Genomic DNA, 22,407 nt, shown 5'->3' on the forward strand with positions numbered 1-22,407 from the left:
CAGCATGTACTTGGCGTTCAACGCCAAGTTACGTCGTCAATTTCCGAATAAAGTATGGACTATTATATATTGCTGGAAAGCTCTGGATGTCTACTTTCCAACGCCGTTGCGATCGCGCCAATTGAAGTTCTGTAGCTCCAGAAAATCCATTTCGAGTGCAGGGAGGTCAGATTCCAACAGCATCAGCAGTCCTTTTGTCAGCCTTTTTCAGAGTTTTGCTCAAGTCCCTCAATTTCAGCCAGAAATAACCTGAAATCACAGAAAAACACACAAACTCATAGTAAAGTCCAGAAATGTGAATTTAACATAAAAACTAATGAAAACATCCCTAAAAGTAGCTTGAACTTACTAAAAACTACCTAAAAATAATGCCAAAAAGCGTATAAATTATCCGCTCATCAGGAGCTCTGTTGTAATTTGATGGATCAATTATAGTTTTCATTCTTCTTCCTCTATCTTTTCTCTTTATTTACTAGAAGGCTTTCGATCTTAATCTAATTGGTTAGTTGTCTTGGAAAAGAAACTCTCCATAATTGGATCTCTTCTGAGCCTTGGAAAAGGGATGAGGAGATCATGCTAGAAATGCTTTCTCATGTTGAACCAAATTGGGGTTTGGGCGGATATAGTGACATGTAATCCTCCCAATACTTTGATTTGGAAATACATGTGGTATAATCAGTGACCACACTTCATCTCTTCCTATGAGCAATTAAATCAAGGAATTGGGCAATTGTTCAAGCTTAGAGAGATTGGATTGCCAAGGAATTAGGATCTAATCACTTAAGATTGCCAAGGAGATCAATGAATGTATTGATTGAGGAAGAGATGAGAATGAACTTGATCCGAAGAATGCAACATCTCCTAAGCCCAATGAATCTCCATCTCTGATCTTACCCATTCTCTTTACTTTCTGCCATTTATTTCCATGTTCATCTTCCCAAATCCCCATTTAAGATTCTGCAATTTACTTTCCCACCATTTAATTTCCTGCAAATCTTAACTACATTCTGTTTAAGCTCAACTAGCACACTCTTCTAACTAACATTGCTTGACCAATCAATCTTTGTGGGATTTGACCTCTCTCTATTGTGAGTTTTTACTTGACGACAATTTGGTATACTTGCCGAAGGGAAATTTGTTGAGAGACAAGTTTTCGTGCATCAGTTATTTGACTGGTATTTTTATCTATCAACAATATTGTTTTTTATTCCTTACAGTAAAAATGACAAGCAAGAGCCAAGGTGGAAAAAAATATAGTGTAAGCACATATATATATCTTAGACCAACTCAATTTTTCCTAGTACAAATATAGCTTATTTAAATAACTCTATTTTGCTTTGTTTACAGCAAACCAAGGATTTGAGATGCTCTACGTGACTATTGAATGAACAGTTTGAAAAAATGAGCGAGGCAAAGAAGGCCATCATTTGGGAATTAGGATTGGATGGTCTGATGCACATCCCCCTAATGAATGTGCCACACAAACTGTTGAAGGAGTTGGCTAATTCCTTTAATTTGGAGAAAAACAAATTGGAGACAAGGCATGGTTCATTGAAAATTAAACCAAAAAATAGGAGCTACCTTTAGCCTCAATGCATCAGGTAACTAATTACAGAAAACCTTTATACTTGCATTCTTCGTAATCTATTCTTTGTAATATATTCTTCTGATCCATGTCATTAAGAAATAAATTTAGCTGTATATGACTGGTATTTGGGTGTATTTCAAGTGATTTGGAGTGTAATTGGTGTTCTTTTTTGTAGGAAACCTATTTCCTGAAAAAGTGAGTTTTGAAGACCTTTCTGACGAGAACAAAGAAATTTTTTCTAGTATCCCCATAAGGATTAGAATCTTTTGATTTTTTAGTATGAGTAAAAATAACTACACGTTTGGCTTTTCGGGAACGAATTCCATACTTCTGTTCGTCTTTGTTTCCCTCTTCGAGGTCTTGGATTTCATCGATTAGTTTGTAAGGCCATCGAGGAACTTGTTTTTCGATTTCCTTTATTACAATACATTTTTTTAATTGTTTTATCCTTCAGATCTGTTCGAATTGCGTCAAATAAGAATTGAATTTTTTTAGGCGTTATGTGTGCATGTTCCGGAAAGAACACAAGTCCTTCAAAATTCAAGGCTGATACTGATTTTTCAGAAAATTTATGGATTAAGTTAAAAAAAACTAATTTCAGTTAAAAATAACTTTTGATAAAATATATCTATGTTCTCTTCAAAATAACTAGTTTTTTGAGAAGGTTCCAAGGGAAAACATTAAAAAATCTGACCGATCAGATGATGGATATCGATGTTGACAATAATCAAGATCACCTAATCTTCAAGAGGATTTTCATCCTCTACATTCAAATGGCGTCTTGTTGTCAACTACGATAAACAAAGTATCTCTTGTCCACATGCCTCCAATTTTTTGACGGGACAACATAACAGAGTGGGATTGGGATAGCCATGTCCTTGATTTCATCATCAAGGGCATAACCAATTACCGTTTAAAAAAGGACAAATTGATTGAGGGTTGCTCTATGCCTTGATGATAGTATATTTTCATCAAACAAAACACACAGACAAAAAAGGAGAAGCAATCCCTGGACTGCCCCTGGGTTAGCCATCAGAATAGGGAGCTACTGGTTCAGAAGATCAGAGCAAAAATTGACGGTCATATGGTAACTGAACATAATACTTTCTGTAATTTGGGAGTATTTGATTTTTGTTGATGGTGTAAACTAACGTTTTAACTGTTTCAGGGCATCGTCAAGAGGGCATAACTGAAAAAGAAACTGAAGAAAATGAGAGGAAGAAAAGAAAGAAAAAAAAAAGACAAAAAAGAAGAAGGAAAGTTCATCGAAGAGTGATTCGTCCGAGAGTGAATTACTATTTCCTCTGAGTCTGAGCCTGAACAAGACTTAGAGAAACCAACAGAAATAAGAAAACAACCCACGAGGATAGCTAAAAAATAAGTAATATTTTTGGGTGTATTTTGTCATTTTTAGAGTGTATTTTTTTAATGATTATTTGCTGTCCAGAATAGTATCCAGAAAGAGGAAGAAGATTGTGGAGGATTCCTCTTCAGAAAGTGAAAGCAAATCCGATGATGAGTAAAATTCTAAAATTCTAATTTGATTGGTTTCTTTTCTGTTTATATCAAAATTTTTTATCTATTAACAGAATGTTTCTCATTTATTGTCAAAAGTGAATCGGAACCAATAATAAAACAAAAATCAAAGAAAAAAGTTCAGACTCCACCCGAAAAGTATGCATTTCTTTCGAGAGTATTTTATTGTAAATTTTATATTTGTGTGATTGATACTTCTTTCATTTTTAGGACGCAATCCAGGAAAAGAAAGCACATTGTTGAGGATTCGTCTTCCAAAAAAGATACCGAATCCTATGATCTGTAAGATACGTTGTAAAGCTAACTTCCTCTTTGTCATAAAAAATTTTATTTGTTAACTTATTCTCTTGCATGTACTGTCAGAGTTGATATCAATTCTGAATAAATACAACAAATTTTTCGAGATTTAAAAAAGAAAAAACAAATGAGAAGGCTGCACAGGGGTATGTTGAAGTTAGGTGTATATTGCTGGATTTAAGGTGTTTTTGTTGCTGATGATTGTTTTTGCTTTCCCAGGATGCTGTTTGGGCTTCCCTTGACAGAAGCTCACTATAATTCATCTAAAAGGTAAGATCCTTTATTTGATAGAATTTCATAGATCCTGATGTAATTAAATAGTCTACTTATACTGAATGATGTTTATTTTCTGCTTAGAATGTCAGAGGTCAACGTGAAAAGTGAAAATGATACTATGTTTCAAATACAGACGGAGCAGAGCAGTGTAAACCAACCGGCTGATAGCATGTAATTTCTATTTCTATTGCCATTTGCTTAATTCTTGTGTTACCATCTTCTGCTTTTGATTGTGTATATATTTTTTTAGAAGAAAAATCCCTTTAATGTTTTATTCAAGAAAAAAAGACAGAAAAAAAGAAATATTTACAATTATGTAAGTTCTCATAAAAATAGAGGTTGTGTTTCTATTCAATGATTGGGGTGTATTCTGACATGAATTTGGTGGATTTCAGGTTGGATGATAAAGAAGAATCATTCACTGACTCGGCTCAACAACAGATGATCGTTGTTCGGAAGGACACACATTCCCAATCTGAACCTCTTGAGATGAGAGTTTTACAACCAAATTTCAACCTTCTAATGTTCTATTTAAGGGAGTTTGTTAACTTTTTAATTTTGTCTTGGTTAGAGCTCCACTTCAAATACAAGAAGAGACATGAGCTTAATTGAACTCTCACTCCCATGCAAATTCATATCCTAAGCAACAATTCAAGTTAACAATTCAAGTTTGGTGTTGTGATGTGTGAGCATTTTTCCTATCTTTTCCTAGTGAATTTGCATTCAAATTGTTGAGTTTAATCAAGAGTTAATTATCTTTTAGCTACTATGGATGCTAATTTGAGTCGTGTGCAACTCTGTTTATTTCAGGTAGCATTTGGATGGATTTGATGGAGTTTCTGTAGAAAAAGAGAAGAGAGTGAATGATGCTGTCAACCCTGACCTCTTTGCACTCTAACCTGAATAACTCGAGCTACAGAGGTTCAATTGACGTGATTCTAGTGGCGTTGGAAATCTAACATCCAAAGCTTTCCAACAATGTATAATAGTTTATACTCCTCTTCCATCAACTTCGCAAGGGTGGCGCCTAACTTGAGGTTTCTCAAGTTAGGCGCCAAGATCAACTAAACCCATGAAACCAAGGCAGCCAAAGTGGCGCCAGGACAAGACCAAGGCGTTAAAGACACACTGCCAAGGCTGCGCCTAACTTGAGAAATCTCAAGTTAGGTGCCGATCACAACAAGCACGCACAAGGGGATTGGAATACAATGAAGTTGGGCCCCATTAAAGCCCAAGTTAGGTGCGGACCCTCTCAAGTTAGGCGCAACACACACGCACCAAGTGCCCAAACCACTCTGCCCACTCCAAGTTAGGCGCCCCAATTGCCAAGTTAGGCGCCAGTTCAATAATCATCAAGTGGTCCCAGCGCTGAATCAAGGAATGCTTCGAAGATCTCTATTGATTTCTGATTAAACTTTATTTCATTTAAAAATAGGAAAAGACATTATTTAGTTTTAAGAAATATAATTTATATTAATTAGGATTAGATATAAAAGGGAAAAGAATAAGCCCTTTGGGCTCTTCTCTTCTCTTCTACCTCATTTCAAATTTTATAGTTTTTCAGAATCCTTATTTTCTCTCTGAATCATGAGCAACTAAACCTCCACTGTTAAGGTTAGGAGCTCTGTCTATTGTATGGATTGATACTATTACTTTTCTATTTTAATTCATGCACTAATTTCTATTTCAAGAATTATTTTTGTTCTTTATCTTATGAATCTGGGTGGAACGGAAGTATGACCTTTGTTCTAATTAAGTTCTTGTATAACATGGAAAAGCTCTTTACTTGAACAATAGCTTGAAAATAATTTCTCCTAAACTTCTAATTATCTGGACTTAACGGGATACGTGACATATAATCCTCTTATATTTGAGTAATTAGGGTTTCTGTGGCATATAAACTAGAATTAAACTTCACCCTCTAATTGAAATTAAGTGACCAAGGAATTGGCGGTTGATGAAGGTTAGAGGAGACTAAAAAGGTCTAAGGAATTAGGGTTTAGTCACATATAGTTTACCATGAATGGATGATAAACCACTATTTTATGGTTTATCTTGTGCTAAATTGAGTGGTCTTTTATCAGTTCTTTGCACACTTATTCATACAAACTGCATGGTTTTACAAATCCTTCCTAATTTTGTTCTATGATTGAAAACTTGCTTCTTAAGCCTCTAAATGTCAATCTTTAATCCTCCTTTATACCATTCGATGCTGTGATCTGTGTGTTAAGTGTTTTCAGGCTTTATAGGATAGGAATGGCTTAGAGGATGGAAGGAAAGCTTGCAAAAATAGAAGGAATACAAGAAACTAAGGAGCTGACCAGCAATAATCGACGCACACGCAGGCATCACGTGCGCGTGCAATTTGGCGCATTCCATATCGATGCAGATGCGTACTAGACGCATACGCGTGCCACGCGCAGAAGACCATTGACACGTATGCGTGACGTGCGCCACGTGCAAAATTCGCAGAAAACGCTGGGGGAGATTTTGGACCCAGTTTTTGGCCCAGAAATGCAGACTTGAGCCAGGGAACAACAGAGACTCAAGAGACATACACACATTCTCAGTTTTTAGTTTGAGTTTTAGTTTTATGAATCTGAGAGAGAAATTACTACTACCTCTAGGGTTCTTCACATACAGAGATTTCTAGTTTTATGCTTTTGAGTTGGATATTGAGAAGAGTTACTACCTCCGTTGAAGTCTTTATCATTTTAGTTTGGTTTCTATTCTCATACTCCTTTATTTCCTATTCACTTTGTTTAGAGTTATATGGATACCTTCGATTTTGGAATTAATTAATGCAAGGATACTTTTCTATTTAATTTTTTTATTTGTTGATTATTTTCAATTAAGTTTAATTATCATGTCTTCCTCCTACTTCCTTTACATGCATGCGAAAATGGCATCCATGTCAATGGAGTAGGTTCTCAACTTGACTTTGGAGTTAATTAATAGGAGACCTTTAAGTTGAAATACTCAAGAGTTAAATTGAAATTGGAAGTTGTTGGCTGACTTTCTAGTCACTAACACTAATCCTTCCCAAGGGAGAGGATTAGGACTTGTGAATAAGAGTTGGCTCAATTACTTGACTTTTCCTTATTTGGTAAGGGTTAACTAAGTAAAAACAATAACCTGTCACTATTACTCTTGGGAAAATCCAACAAGGTTAGAACTTCCGATTAATCTTCTCCTAGTCAAGGCTTTTATTTTAATTACATAAAATCTCTCTTTAATTTCCACTGCTTTAATTATAATCATTCATTTGCCCATTCCCCAAACTCCAAATTTCTGAGAAACTCCTGATCAATAAATTGCACTCTCTTAGCAACTCGTTGGGAGATGACCTGGGATTTTTACTCCTAGTATTTTATTCTAAATTAGTGACAAACCCCTTTTAAATTGATATGCAAAATTTTCATCGGTTAAGAACTGTACTTGCAACGCTGATTTCCGATATAAAATTCTTAATCGGTAATTTTCCGCATGTCAATTTTTAGCACCGTTTCCGGGGAGTACCAACAGTGTGCTAAGTTATTGAGTAGTGTAAATATTTTTGTATTTACATATTTGCATATTTTATTTTTATTATCATGAGCTGTATGTTTCTTTCATTGAATGACGCGTTCACTACCTGATCCGAGCTTAGTCGCGTTTGATCCAGAAATTGAAAGAACTATTTCCCGTATAAGGCGAGCTCGGCATCGGTTAGCCTCTGAGGGTGGTGAAGTGGTTACTACCAATTCACCAGTCTTATCTGAGGGCGACTCTGAAGCGTCATTTGAGGAAGAAACAAGCTCTTCTTCTACTAATTTTGTTGGCTTACGCGCAGGTAATATGGCAGAGCCCAGAAGGATTACTCTCCAGGAAGCAGGAGCTTTGAACTTCACACTGCCACCGTTTCAAGTTTTTCATCCAAATCTGGGTGCAGATTTTGAACTAAAAACTGTGCTGATCAATCTACTGCCTAAATTTCATGGCTTACTTGCTCAAGAGCCCCTCAAGCACCTCCGAGATTTTCAGACAGCCTGCTCAACTGTTAGGCGTCATGGTGCAGATGAGACTACTATTTTGCTGTCCGCCTTCCCATTTTCTCTTGAGGGAAAGGCGAGGGAGTGGTACTACACTCAATCTGAAGCAGTTGTTACCAATTGGGATACACTCAGAAGAGAATTCTTGGACAAATACTTCCCAGTGGAACTTACTAATAGACTGAGGAAAGAAATCTCCTGCATTATTCAAGGTGAAATAGAGTCTCTTTATGAGTATTGGGAACGCTTCAGGAATCTCCTAGACGTATGTCCCCACCACATGATTGACAAGTTGGTGTTGATTAGCTATTTCACGCAAGGCATGAAGCCTCAAGACAAGACTACATTAGATGGTGCGAGTAATGGATCTCTGAAAAAGTACAAGACCGCGGAAAAAGTGTGGCAACTGATCACCGATCTAGCTGAGTCTACCCGGAATGCTAGGCATAGGAACAACCATCCCAAGGTTGTTGCGGAGGTTTTCTCTAGTAGTGCGACTATTGCTCTCACATAGACTCTGAGTGAGATGACCAACATACTGAAGCAGCTACAGCTGAATCAACAACAACCTTAGCCTCCTCCACAATAACAGTGTCAACAGTTGGCCCCTCAGACGGTGTGCAGAATATGTGCATGCTATACTCATTACACGGATGAATGTCTGCAGCACCAACAAGAAGACACCACCTTAGCAGCTACCCACAACTTCTATGACCGCCCGAATCAAGGATACTTTCAGCAAGGCGGTAATTATAACCAAGGTGGAAACTACAATCAAGGTTGGCAAGACAACTCCAACTAGGGATGGAGGGATAATTCCAACCAAGGGTGGAGAGATAACCCCAACCAAGGATGGAGGGACAACTACAACCAAGGAGGCAGAGACAATGGTGGAAATCAGAGGTGGAACAACAATAGCAATCAATAGAACCGGTCTCAGTAAAACCAAAACCAGCCTTACCGAGCTCCTCACCAAAGGCAAGCCTAGGGATCTCAAAACAACCAACAGCAAGCCCCTCAAGTCACTTACCCACCTTCCTCTTCCACTGACGAGTAGTCTATTGAGCAAAGACAAAAGGCCATGGAGAATACACTTAACTTTAACTTGAACGGTTTGACCTCTGCTTTACAAGATCTCGTCTCCCAGCTTGGATCATTGAATACCTCCAACAATCAACCTGCAAGCTCCAGTACACTTCCTTCTCAACCTTTACCCAATCCCAAAGGAGGAATTAATGCCATTACTTTGAGGTCCGGAACTACACTGCCAGAGAGGAGTCATGAGGAGTCAAGCTCAAAAGAAGACATTCCAGTTGAAAGCACTGTGGAGGTAGAGCACGTTGAAGAAGAGGATGCAGTACAAGATGTGGTTGAAGAGGAAGCAGCTCAAACAAGGAATGGAGCACCAAGGGATGCAAAAGCTACAAGAGATGCCATTCCTATTTCATTTCCACACCTTGCTAGGAAGCCCAGAAAGCAGATGGAGCTAGACCCCAAGATGGTAGAGATCTTCAAAAAGGTTGAGGTAACTATTCTCCTTTTTTATGCGATTCACCAGGTACCTAAATATACTAAGTTTCTAAAAGATCTATGCATGACTAAAGATAAAATACATGATTTAGAAACTATTCCTCTAGGTAGCTCTATTTATGCTTTAATGGGTTCCATACCGGAAAAATATGGGGATCCGGGTCCATGCATGGTTACTTGTACTATTGATGGTGTACAATTTTCTGACTGCATGTGTGATTTAGGTGCGTGTGTGAGTATTATGCCATTATTTGTATATGATGCCTTGAGGCTCCCTCCCTTAAAATGGTCGGCAGTACGTTTTATTTTGGCAGATAAGAGCATTATCTCAGTGGCTGGAATTGCTGAGGACGTATTGGTGAGCATTAAGGGACTCACATTCCCTATTGATTTCTACATCTTGGAGATGCCCCCTAATGACTCAGGAAGACCATCATCCATCCTGTTTGGAAGACCATTTCTGAAGACTTCAAGGTTCAAATTGGATGCCTTCTCAGGAAGTTACTCTTTTGAGATAGATGGCAGAACAGTGAGCTTTAATCTGGATAAAGCTATGAAGCACCCACCGGAAGGTCACTCCATCTTCCAGTGTGATATTATTGATGAGACTGTGGCTAAAGTCCACCAAGAAGAAGTACAAGAGATGCACGTGGAGCAAGGTGCAAGTCTGGAGACACCCCTTGAGCTTACTGAAGATACCTTGCCACCACAAATAGCTCCAGATGATCAAGTGCCTCATCATGAGCAGAAACTGGAGTTGAAGCCCCTTCCACCCCACCTCAAGTATGCTTACCTTGAGGATAATCAGAAGCTCCCAGTTATCATTCCAAGGGAACTCACTTCCTAGCAAGAGGAGCAGTTGCTTAGTGTGCTGAAAAAACACAAGAAGGCCATTGGGTGGAGCTTGGCGGATATAGTAGGCATCAGCCCTCAGGTCTGCGAGCACCGTATATTTTTTAGAAAAAGGAACAAGGTCTGTCCGTCAACCTCAAAGGTGGCTGAATCCCACCATTCTAGAGGTTGTCAAGAAGGAAGTGACCAGACTGCTTGAAGCTGACATCATGTATCCAATCTCGGATAGTGAATGGGTCAGCCAAGTATAGGTGGTGCCAAAGAAATCTGGAGTCACAATAGTGAAAAATGAGCATGGGGAACTCATTGCAACTAGGGTGCAGAACTCTTGGAGGGTATGCATTGATGATAGGCGTCTCAACCAGGCTACTCGCAAAGATCACTACCCGCTTCTTTTCATCGATCAGATGCTTGATCGCCTGTCAGGTAAATCACACTACTATTTTCTAGATGGTTACACTGGCTATTTTCAAATTCATATAGCTCCTGAAGATCAGGAGAAAACTACTTTTACATGTCCCTTTGGAACGCATGCATATAATAGAATGCCTTTTGGCTTAGGTAATGCACCGGCTACATTCCAAAGATGCATGATGAGCATTTTCTCAGATCTTCTTGAGAACTGTATGGAAGTTTTCATGGATGACTTTAGTGTGTATGGTGATTCGTTTAGCCTTTGCTCGGATAGTTTAGCTAGATTATTAGACAGGTGTGTTAGTTCAAACTTTGTATTGAATTTTGAAAAATGTCGTTTTATGGTACAACAAGGTATTGTTCTAGGACATGTTGTTTCTAATACTGGTATTTCAGTTGACCCAGCAAAGGTAGATGTTATTTCCAGTTTATTTTACCCCTCCTCCGTGAGGGAAGTCCGCTCGTTTCTTGGTCATGCAGGTTTCTACCGGCGATTTATCAAGGACTTCAATAAGGTAGCATTGCCTTTATCCCGACTGCTACAGAAGGATGTTGAGTTCGAGCTGAATGCGGACTGCCATGAGGGATTCGATAAGCTGAAGATCATCTTGACCCAAGCCCCTATTGTGCGAGGGCCTGACTAGAGTCAACCATTTGAGATAATGTGTGATGCTTCCAAATACGCAGTGGGCGCGGTGCTGGCTACGCGCGAAGGTAAGGACCCTTTTATAATTGCCTATGCATCTAAGACCTTAGACACTGCTCAGTCTAATTATACTACTACTGAAAAAGAGCTTCTAGCTATTGTTTTTGCTCTGGATAAATTTCGAGCCTACTTATTTGGCACTAAGGTGGTAGTATACTCAGACCATGCAGCTCTAAAATATTTATTAGCTAAGAAAGAGTCCAAACCAAAGCTAATACGTTAGATATTATTGCTGCAAGAATTTGATTTAGAAATTAAAGATAGCAGTGGTTCTCAGAATTTAGTGGCGGACCACTTGAGTTGCCTAGAGCACATTAAGGATGACTCCACTCCTATCAATGATGCTTTTCCATTTGATAGCTTGCACGCAATATCTGAAGTAGTTCATTGGTATGCACCTATAGCTAATTATCTTGTCAGTCATACCTTCCCTCCTAATTTTACTAAGCATCAAAAGGACAAACTTAAAAGCGAGTCCAAATATTATATATGGGATGACCCATATTTATGGAGATGTGGTGCTAACCAAATAATTAGAAGGTGTGTACTACAATCAGAATTCCAGTCAATTTTAGAGGCCTGCCATTCTTCCGAGAGTGGTGGACACTTTGGTCCTCAAAGAACAGCTAGAAAAATTTTAGACTGTGGATTCTGGTGGCCCACACTATTTAAGGATGCCACTGCTTTTTGTGAATCTTGCTCACCATGCCAGAGGTTTGGCAATATATCCAAGAGGGATGAGATGCCCCAACAACTTATGTTGTTCTGTGAAATTTTTGATGTTTGGGGCATTGACTTCATGGGTCTATTTCCAAACTCTCATGGTTTTTTATATGTACTGTTAGCTATCGACTATGTTTATAAATGGGTGAAAGCAATTCCTACCCGTATTGATGATGCTAACACTGTTGTCTCCTTTGTTAGAAATAATATTATCCGTCGCTTTGGATTACCACGAGCAATCGTGAGTGATCAAGGCACTCGCTTCTGGAACAGAAGATTAACAGGTCTACTGAAGAAACATGGGATTGTTCACAAGGTGGCCACAGCTTACCACCCCCAGACCAATGGACAAGCTGAGGTGTCTAACAGAGAGATAAAGCGTATCTTGGAGAAGGTCGTCAAGCCTCATAGAAAAGACTGGAACACAGGCTTGCAGATGCGCTTTGGGCATATCGGACTGTGCACAAGACACCAATCGGAATGAGTCCCTTCCACCTAGTCTACGAAAAGGCTTGTCACCTCCCAGTGGAGGTAGAACACAAGGCTTTCTGGGCGGTGCGGGAATGCAACATGGGATTCAAGAAAGCGGGGGCTGAGCGGAAGCTGCAACTACAAGAACTAGAGTGCCTTCGCCTAGAAGCATATGAGAACTCCAGGCTATACAAAAAGAAGGTGAGGGCTGTGCATGACAAGAATATCAAGCGAAGGGAGTTCAAACCTGGGGAGTTAGTCCTCCTTTACAACTCCAGGTTGAGACTCATGCCTGGAAAGCTGAGATCAAGATGGTAAGGCCCCTACAGGGTGAAAAATGCTGAGCCATATGGCGTCTTCCATTTGAGTCACCCTTCAAGCCCCAATATCCTCAAGGTCAATGGCCACCGCTTGAAGCTATATCATGGTGAGAATATGAAGGACAACAAGGAGCTAGAGATCTTCCTGTTGGAGGATCCACGAACTGAAGAAGACTGAGCTTCTGGACCGACCAAGTTAAGGACGTTAAAGAAAAGTGATAGGTGGGAGACAACCCACCATAGTATGATCGTTCCTTTACTTTCTTAGTTTTATTTTGTTTTATTTTTCTCAATGTCATGCATACATTCTGCATCATCAATTGCATTTTGCATAAAAAAGAGAAGCATTCGATGCGTAAGCGCCTGGTACGCATACGCATCCTCTGTGAATACGAAATATGGTGGATTGAACAGAGAGTGGCGCAGGAGCTGGGCAAGAAATATGCTTTAGGCACAATCATACCCACGTGTACGCGTACCGTGCGCGTGCGCGTCGTTTCCACTTTTGGCCACCCACGCGTACGCGTCTATGGCGCGTCCGCGTGGATGAAGGAATCAGCGTAAATCTGTGTTTCACCAGAGAGTTGTGCTGGTCTGGGGCTGGTACTGTGCTAGAGGCACATATTCACTCACGCGTACGCGTCCCTGACACGTGCGCATCCTTTTTAATACATGCCTATCCACGAGTGAGCGTGCATGATGTGCACGCGTCGCGTGCAACTTTGGCCCCAGCACACAACAAACAGAGAGTTGTGCGTGCCCGAGGCTGGAATCGCTCCAATGGCACAACCTGAGGCACGCATCCGTGCACCGGACGCTTACGCATCCCTTCATTCTTGTGCACCCACGCGTCCGCGTGCGGTATGCATGCGCACCTCACTTAAACCTAGTGCGCCGCCAGATTTCAATTCTTTCCCCCCTCCAATCCTAATTTTCTTCTTTCCTAATTCTTCTTTCTTTCTTCTTCCTTCTTTCACTTTTCTTACTTCTTACTTCCCACTTCTTTCCTCTTCCTCTCTCTATCTTCTTTATCAAGGTTTCTTTCTTTCTCTCCTCTTCTCTTTCATTCTCTTTCATTTATTGCATTTATTTCTTGTTTTCTTTTCTTCTCAATTTTCTTTTAGCTTATCTATTTATGATTTTTTTTCATTCTTTTCTCATGCATTTTTATGTTGGTGTTGGAGCTTTATTTGGGTATTTTCTTTATTATATGTGAGTTTGTGGACATTATGTGGAATAATTTGACAATTGTTATTTTATTATGGATCCCTTCTACACTTGGAATACTTATTTTTGTTCCTATTTTAACTTGAACACCAAGTGTTTGTGAAAAAGCCAACATGGCATTTTGAATTCTTTTATATCCTATTCTTCCTACTTTAATGCCTCTTTTTCACAACTCTTGCCTTCCACATGTATTGAGTGTTTCATTGACAATTGTCATCATACCAATGCTCATTCTTTTCTTCCATGTGCTACTAATTATTAAACTTGATGCTTGAGCTATGCTTCTTATGCCTCTTACTTGTATGCCATTATCCCTATTGCATCTAGTTGTATGATATGCCTTTATAATCTTCATTGATGTCTTACCTGTATGCTGTAGCTACCATGCACTCACGACATAGTTTTTTCCTTGGGCATTTATTCTCATTTGGATTTCTTCCTTCCGGTTCTAGCTATCTATATTTAACTTTCTTCCTCTTTCTTTCTTCCTTAGGATGGGTACAAAGAAAGGAAAGGAGAAAGCTCCTGACAAGACACCGGCAAGGCAAGACACTAATAGAACCTTGGCTAAGGCACAACCTTCTACAAGCGTCAAGCCACCTACAAAGTGGATAAACAGACTCATCAAGGTTGATGTCACAGAGAAAGCTTTTCCTGCTAGGGACTCTGCACGGTTCACTAACCATTACTGTGAGCAGATATTCCCCATCTTGGCTGACAGGAACTACAATAATGAGCACCTACTCATTCTTCTAACACACCTTGTTGACTTTGTGGAGCCCCGTATCAAGCAGAGACAGTGGGGATTCTTGAGGAGGCAGCCACGGGTGGCCAATCTCTCATGGGTAGTTGAATTCTACTCAAACTTTCACTTGCCAACCCTGCAGTCTATCTATGTTCGTCAAAAGCAAGTACCTGTCTCCGAGGGGGCCATTCAGAGGGCATTGGATCTTCCACCTGGCCCTGAGGGGATGGATGCCTATCAGGAGGCCTCTCTCAAGCAGCAGACATACCAATTTGACTAGGATAGCATCCTGGGAGTTATAGCACAACCTGGCAGCACTTGGATCTATGGACAGCATCGAACTCGACCTAAGAGCATCTCGGCTTTCGCACTTACCTTAGAGGCTCGCGTGTGGGCACATATTATGTCCCACTATGTATTTTCGAGCACTCATGAGTCCACCTTCACTACAGACATGGCTGTTCTCATCTAGTGCATCCTCACAGAGCAGCCTCTCAATCTACCAATGCTCATCTGACAGGCCATGGGGCACGTGGAGCACCGCAACAAGCGCCGATACACCTATCTGAAGGAGCTCATTGTTAGTACTCACCCACCTCTAGAAGAGAAGGATACCCCAGACTCCACTTCACCTACCAACACCGGGAGCCATGACGACCTCGACAGTGGAGGTGATGTTACTAGCCCCACCTTGCTCCTTACTGATGGCACGGAGGACCGTGCCAAGTTTTAAGTATGGAGAGGTTAGTACCTGACTTCCGGAGATAATCTCTCTCTCTCTCTCTCTCTCTCTCTCTCTTAACACCAATATGTTAGTTTCCTTTTGCTAGATAGGATAGATTGCATGATAATAATTGCATGCATGTATGTTCTACTTGGTTGAAATAATGAGTTTCTCTTCAAGACCCTATTTTAGAGCATTTCACTAATTCAAACTAGAAATTTGTGTTGAACTTGTTTGAAGATTGTAATTTAGAACATGGTTGATAGCTAAGAACACACAATCTGTGAGATTTTGAGCTTAATTATATGGTTATATTATTTAACCATGAATTTCATTCTTGTGTGTTTTCTTCTCTATGATTACAATCTATGGTTTGTTCCATTCTATATGTCCATTGTTTAGTGTATATTTATGCATACATATGACTGAGGCCATCATTTGCTATTAGCTCACTTATCCCAAATAGCCTACCATTTCATCTGCCCTTGTTTGCCACTTTGATCCTTTTTAACCCCCAATTGTTTTTTATGTTACCACATCACTAGCCTTAAGTGGAAAAACAAGTAATTATCCCAATTGAATCTTTGGTTAGCTTAAGATAGAGATTGTGTGTCAATTAAGTGTGGGAAATTGTGAAAACTGTGGTTGATAAGAATGTGTATTGTTTTATTGACAAATATTGAGAATTTGGGTGCTACTCATGTGAAATTATAAAAACTATATGCTTTGATTTACTATGCTCTCAAAAAAAATAAAAAATAAAAAAATAAAAAAAATAAAAAAATAGAAAAAACTAAAGGGGAATAAAATCACCCCAATGTTAAGTTCAATAAAAAGATCAATGCATATAAAATAAAATAAAAGAAAGTTGAATACATGAGTATGTGATAAATACAAAAATGAGATTATGGATAGCTAGGCATGAATTTAGACTTATATAGAGTGTGTATATGTGTTAGGTGAGAACTTAGGTTAGTCAAAGATTCAATTCTATATTCAATTGGCCATACATATATCCTTACCCTTACCTTAGCCCCATTACAACCTTGAAAAGACCTCATGATGTTTGGATTTGTACACTAGATATTTGTTGATTGGTTAGATAAAAAGCAAAGTTTCAGAGAGCATGACAAGAGGAGACTAGAGTGGATTAACCCTAAACACCTAAGTGATTAGAGTGCATATACTTTTCCAGTGAGGGTTCAATGCTTGATTCTATATTCCCGGCTTTCATGAGCTATCTTCTTACAAGTTTACCTCCCTCTTATTGTATGATTTGAATTAGTGGAATCTGATTTATGTTTGTCTTGGAAGACTTATTTATTTTTAACCAAGTAGGTAGAAACATCTCAGCATGTAGTTGCATTCATTTACATAGGTTGCATTGCATGAGTCTTACTTTTCCCCATTCATTCTTTTGATCTCCTAGAGCTTAGCATGAGGACATGCTAATGTTTAAGTGTGGGGAGATTGATAAACCACTATTTTATGGTTTATCTTGTGCTAAATTGAGTGGCTTTTATCAGTTCTTTGCACACTTATTCATACAAACTGCATGGTTTTACAAATCCTTCCCAATTTTGTTCTATGATTGAAAAATTGCTTCCTAAGCCTCTAAATTGCCAATATTTAATCCTCCTTTATACCATTCGATGCCGTGATCCATGTGTTAAGTGTGGAAGGGAAGCTTGCTGATGAGCGAATAATTTATACACTTTTTGGCATTGTTTTTAGGTAGTTTTTAGTAAGTTCAAGCTACTTTTAGGGATGTTTTCATTAGTTTTTATGTTAAATTCACATTTCTGGACTTTACTATGAGTTTGTGTGTTTTTCTGTGATTTCAGGTAATTTCTGGCTGAAACTGAGGGACTTGAGCAAAACTCTGAAAAGGAGGCTGACAAAAGACTGCTGATGCTGTTGGAATCTGACCTCCCTGCACTCAAAATAGATTTTCTGGAGCTACAGAACTCCAAATGGCACGCTCTCAATGGCGTTGGAAAGTAGACATCGAGAGATTTCCAGCAATATATAATAGTCCATACTTTATTCGGAAATCAACGACGTAAAGTGGCACTCAACGCCAAGTACATGCTGCTGTCTGGAGTCAAACGCCAGAAACACGTCATAACCCGGAGTTGAACGCCAGAAACACGCTATAACTCGGTGTTCAACTCCAAGAAAAGCCTCAGCTCGTGGATAGATCAAGCTTAGCCCAAGCATACACCAAGTGGGTCCCGGAAGTGGATTTATGCATCAATTACTTACTCATGTAAACCTTAGTAGCCAGTCTAGTATATATAGGACATTTAACTATTGCATTAGACGTCTTTTTGACCACGTTTCATCTTTGGTCTCAGCTTTGTTTTATTCTTCATCTTAAGAGACTATTGATCACGTTTTAGGGGGCTGGCCATTCGGCCATGCCTGAACCTTTCACTTATGTATTTTCAACGGTGGAGTTTCTGCACACCATAGATTAAGGGTGTGGAGCTCTGCTGTACCTCAAGTTTCATTACAATTACCATTACTTTCTATTCAATTCTCTTTTATTCTTATTCCAAGATATACGTTGCACTTCAACTTGATGAATGTGATGATCCGTGACACTCATCATCATTCTCACCTATGAACGCGCGTGACTGACAACCACTTCCGTTCTACTTTAGGCCGGGCGCATATCTCTTAGATTCCCCAACAGAATCTTCGTGGTATAAGCTAGATAGATGGCAGCATTCATGGGGATCCGGAAAGTCTAACCTTATCTGTGGTATTCCGAGTAGGATCCCGGGAATCTGGAAAGTCTAACCTTGTCTGTGGTATTCCGAGTAGGATTCCGGTATTGAATGACTGTGACGAGCTTCAAACTCCTGAAGGCTGGGCGTTAATGACAGACGCAAAAGAATCAAGAGATTCTATTCCAACCTGATTGAGAACCGACAGATGATTAGCCGTGCTGTGACAGAGCATTTGGACCATTTTCTCTGAGAGGATGGGATGTAGCCATCGGCAAGGGTGATGCCTCCAGACGATTAGCCATGCAGTGACAGCGCATAGGACCATTTTCCCGAGAGGATGAAAAGTAGCCATTGACGACGGTGATGCCCTACATACAGCTTGCCATGGAAAGGAGTAAGAAGAATTGGATGAATGTAATAAGAAAGTAGAGATTCAAGAGGAGCACAACATCCCCATACGCCTATCTGAAATTCCCACTATTGATTTACATAAGTATTTCTATCCTATTTTATTTTCTGTTTATTATTAATTTTCGAAACTATCATGAATCAATTTTCGAAACTACCATAGCTTGCTTCATACCAACAATCTCTGTGGGATCGACCCTTACTCACGTAAGGTTTATTACTTGGATGACCCAGTACACTTGCTGGTTAGTTGAACAGAGTTGTGGAAAGAAAGTGCTGAGTTAATAAATGCACATACCAAAGAGCCAATATTGTTGATCACAATTTTGTCCACCACTTGCAAAAATAGAAGGAACACAAAAAACTAAGGAGCTGACCAGCGAGAATCGACACGCACGCAGGCATCACGCGCGCGCGTAATTCAGCGCATTCCATATCGATGCGGATGCGTACTAGACGCATACGCGTGCCACGCGCAGAAGACCATCGACGCGTACATGTACCTGACGCGTACGCATGACGTGTACCACGTGCAAAATTCGCAGAAAATGCTAGGGGCAATTTTGGGCTGAGTTTGGACCCAATTTTTGGCCCAGAAATGCAAACTAGAGCCAGGGGACAGTAGAGACTCAAGGGACATACACACATTCTCAATTTTTAGTTTGAGTTTTAGTTTTATGAATATGAGAGAGAAATTACTACATCCTCTAGGGTTCTTAACATTCAGAGATTTCTAGTTTTATGCTTTTGAGTTGGATATTGAGAAGAGTTACTACCTCCGTTGAAGTCTTTATCATTCTAGTTTGGTTTCTATTCCCTTACTCTTTTATTTCCTATTCACTTTGTTTAGAGTTATATGGATACCTTCTATTTTGGAATTAATTAATGCAAGGATACTTTTCTATTTAATTTCTTTATTTGTTGATTATTTTCAATTAAGTTTAATTATCATGTCTTCCTCCTACTCCCTTTACATGCATGCGAAAATGGCATCCATGTCAATGGAGTAGGTTCTCAACTTGACTTTGGAGTTAATTAATAGGAGACCCTTGAGTTGGAATACTCAAGAGTTAAATTGAAATTGGAAGTTGTTGGCTGGCTTTCTAGTCACTAATGTTAATCCTTCCCAAGGGAGAGGATTAGGACTTGTGAATAAGAGTTGGCTCAATTACTTGACTTTCCGTTATTCGGTAAGGGTTAACTAAGTAAAAACAATAACCTGTCACTATTACTCTTGGGAAAATCCAACAAAGATAGAACTTTCGATTAATCTTCTCCTAGTCAAGACTTTTATTTTAATTACATAAAATCTCTCTTTAATTTTCACTGCTTTAATTTATAATAATTCATTTTCCCATTCCCCAAACTCCAAATTTCTGAGAAACTCCTGATAAATAAATTGCACTCTCTTAGCAACTCGTTGGGAGACGACCTGGGATTTCTACTCCTAGTATTTTATTCTAAATTTGTGACAAACCCCTTTTAAATTGATACGTGAAATTTTCATCGGTTAAGAAATGTACTTGCAATGCTGATTTCCGATATAAAATTCTTAATCGGTAATTTTCCGCACGTCAATGGAATCTTGCATGATTAAAATAGTTAGTAAGAAAAGTCAATCCAGAAGATAGATATCTCTGAAGTCTTAACTGTTTCTCCATATATACCTCACAACCTGTTTACTGTTTGCTTTCTGATTCTCTGATTTACAGTTTAATGCAATTGCATTTTCAAAACACCATTTTCTGTTTGTCTAACTAAGCAAATCACTTGACCGTTATTGCTTGATTCATCAATCCTAGTGGGATCGACCCTCATTCACTTGAGGTACTACTTGGTACGACCCGATGTACTTGCCGGTTAGTTTATGGGTTTTAAATTCTGCACCAGTATGCCTCCATCGGACACGAGAGCACCAAGCCATGTGGAGACTGAACCAACCCCTCTAATGTCTCTAAGGAAAAAAATTATTGAAGAAATAATTAAGGTGTAAGGGATAATATGTAGTTACATGTGATGACAAGCCATCATATACCCATTTTCTATGCTTTTTCATACAAGAAATTGATGATTTGTGCTTAAATATTGAATGCTTTTGTACTTAAATGATAGATTTTCTTGATCTTTTAATTTTATAAATCTTGTAGGAAATAAGAAGAAAAAGAAGCAAAGAAGCACAAAAAAGGAGAAAAAAAGAGCTTTGGGACACACTTTGAAGTTGGGGTACACTTTGGAGCTTTAGGCCACGCTTTTAAAAGCGTGGCCCATGACAAAATCAAAGAGGAAAACACCCAGCACGCACACTTCCCTGCCCTTGCCAAGGGCAGGGCAGAATCATAATGAAGCAAAGTGAGGATGAAGCAAATTTTGGCTAAGTTAAAATCTGGGCGCTCACAGCATGACCATGCCTACTTCAAAGGGCTATAACTTGAGCTACAGACGTCCGATTGATGTGCTTCCAGTTGCGTTGGAAAGCTGACATTCAGAGCTTTCCAACGATATATAGAAATCCATATTTGGCGTCCAATTGAGGCAGGAACGAAAGGCATCTTTAAGGGCCAAAAATAAGCAAAAATAAACCAAGGAAAAGGAGTAGCGTGTGCATCCACCAAGTTTCGAACTTGGAACTTCATCTTTTGGAAACACTGCCCTGCCCTCCGCGAGGGCAGGGCAGCATTTTGTGATGCACACACACGCACCAGATTGGCGCACCAAAGAAGGCTTCGGCAGCACCAGCAGCACGCACAAGCACCAAATTGGTGCACCAGATTTTTCTGCCCTGCCCTCCGCAAGGGCAGGGCAGCATCTTCACACTCCAAGCCCACACCACGCTCGCACCAAGGACGCACGCACCAAATCCTGCCCTGCCCTCCACAAGGGCAGGGCAGCCTCCTGGAAGTGTCATGGGCCAAAAATCAACCAAAATTCAATTTAATTCAATTCCTCACCAAATTGAATCAAGGCCAACCAAACCCATTTCTCCTCAAATCCAAAGCAAGCAAAGCCCACTCAACATGACTCAAAGGCACACAGAGAAGCTAGATTAGGAATTTCATTTTGTGAATTTGTTTTCAATTTTATTTTATTTTCATTTTGTAAAAAAGCCTATATAAAGGCATCACTCTCATTTCAAAAGGGGAGCTCTTTTCCTTTATTTTTTCTGTCTTAAATCTGGGATTGAGAGTGAAGGAATTCTGTTTCCCTCTTGGTCTAAGATTTCTCTTGTTATTCTTCTGCAAAATTTCAGTGAATTGAGTTTTGGATCCAAGTTTTTCTCTACGGCTTTCATCTTTCTTTCTTCTTCAATTTGCTTTCTACTTTGATCAAGGAAGGGATTGAGATCTAGACTTGTTTTCTAGTCTCCTCCACCCCTGAGATCTTCAACTTTCCCTTAGTTATTGAAATTAAGCTGCATTTTACTTTCTGTTTCATTCCTCTTCTGCTACATTTACTTTTCTGCTATTTCCTTTCCTGCATTCTCCACTTTCACATCTTTGTTCACATTGAGCTAGATTTAATTTCCTGCACATTTACATTTTCTGCAATTTAAATTTCTAGTTGCTTAATCTATTGCTCTCTTTAATTTCCAGCACCCAACCCCTTTACTTTTGATGCAATTTACTTTTCTTGCAATTTAAGTTTCAGCTAGTTTACTTTCTTGTTATTTAAGTTACTTGCAATTTTATTTTCTGCATCTTTTAAATTCCTTGCAATTTACTTTCTGTTTATCAACTTCACACAATTCACTCAATGTTAGCTTGACTAAACTAATCACCCACTAAAGTTGCTTGATCCATCAATCCCTGTGGGATCGACCTCACTCT

The 22,407-nt window shown here is 39.3% G+C and overlaps 1 protein-coding gene across 1 annotated transcript; it reads left to right on the forward strand.

The window, feature by feature from the left end:
- Positions 1–8,809: 8,809 nt before the first annotated feature.
- LOC130966512 (uncharacterized) lies at positions 8,810–10,105 on the forward strand. The gene has a single exon (XM_057891323.1). The coding sequence runs from the start codon at positions 8,810–8,812 to the stop codon at positions 10,103–10,105; it is 1,296 nt and encodes a 431-aa protein (XP_057747306.1).
- The last annotated feature ends 12,302 nt before the right edge of the window (positions 10,106–22,407 follow it).

This window comes from Arachis stenosperma, chromosome 3 (genome assembly GCF_014773155.1).
Source record: "Arachis stenosperma cultivar V10309 chromosome 3, arast.V10309.gnm1.PFL2, whole genome shotgun sequence".
In the NCBI taxonomy this organism is placed as follows: Eukaryota; Viridiplantae; Streptophyta; class Magnoliopsida; order Fabales; family Fabaceae; genus Arachis; species Arachis stenosperma.

Coding starts and splice junctions, on each gene's coding strand:
- LOC130966512 (XM_057891323.1), top strand. CDS start 8,810: ATGGAGAATACACTTAACTTTAACTTGAACGGTTTGACCTCTGCTTTA.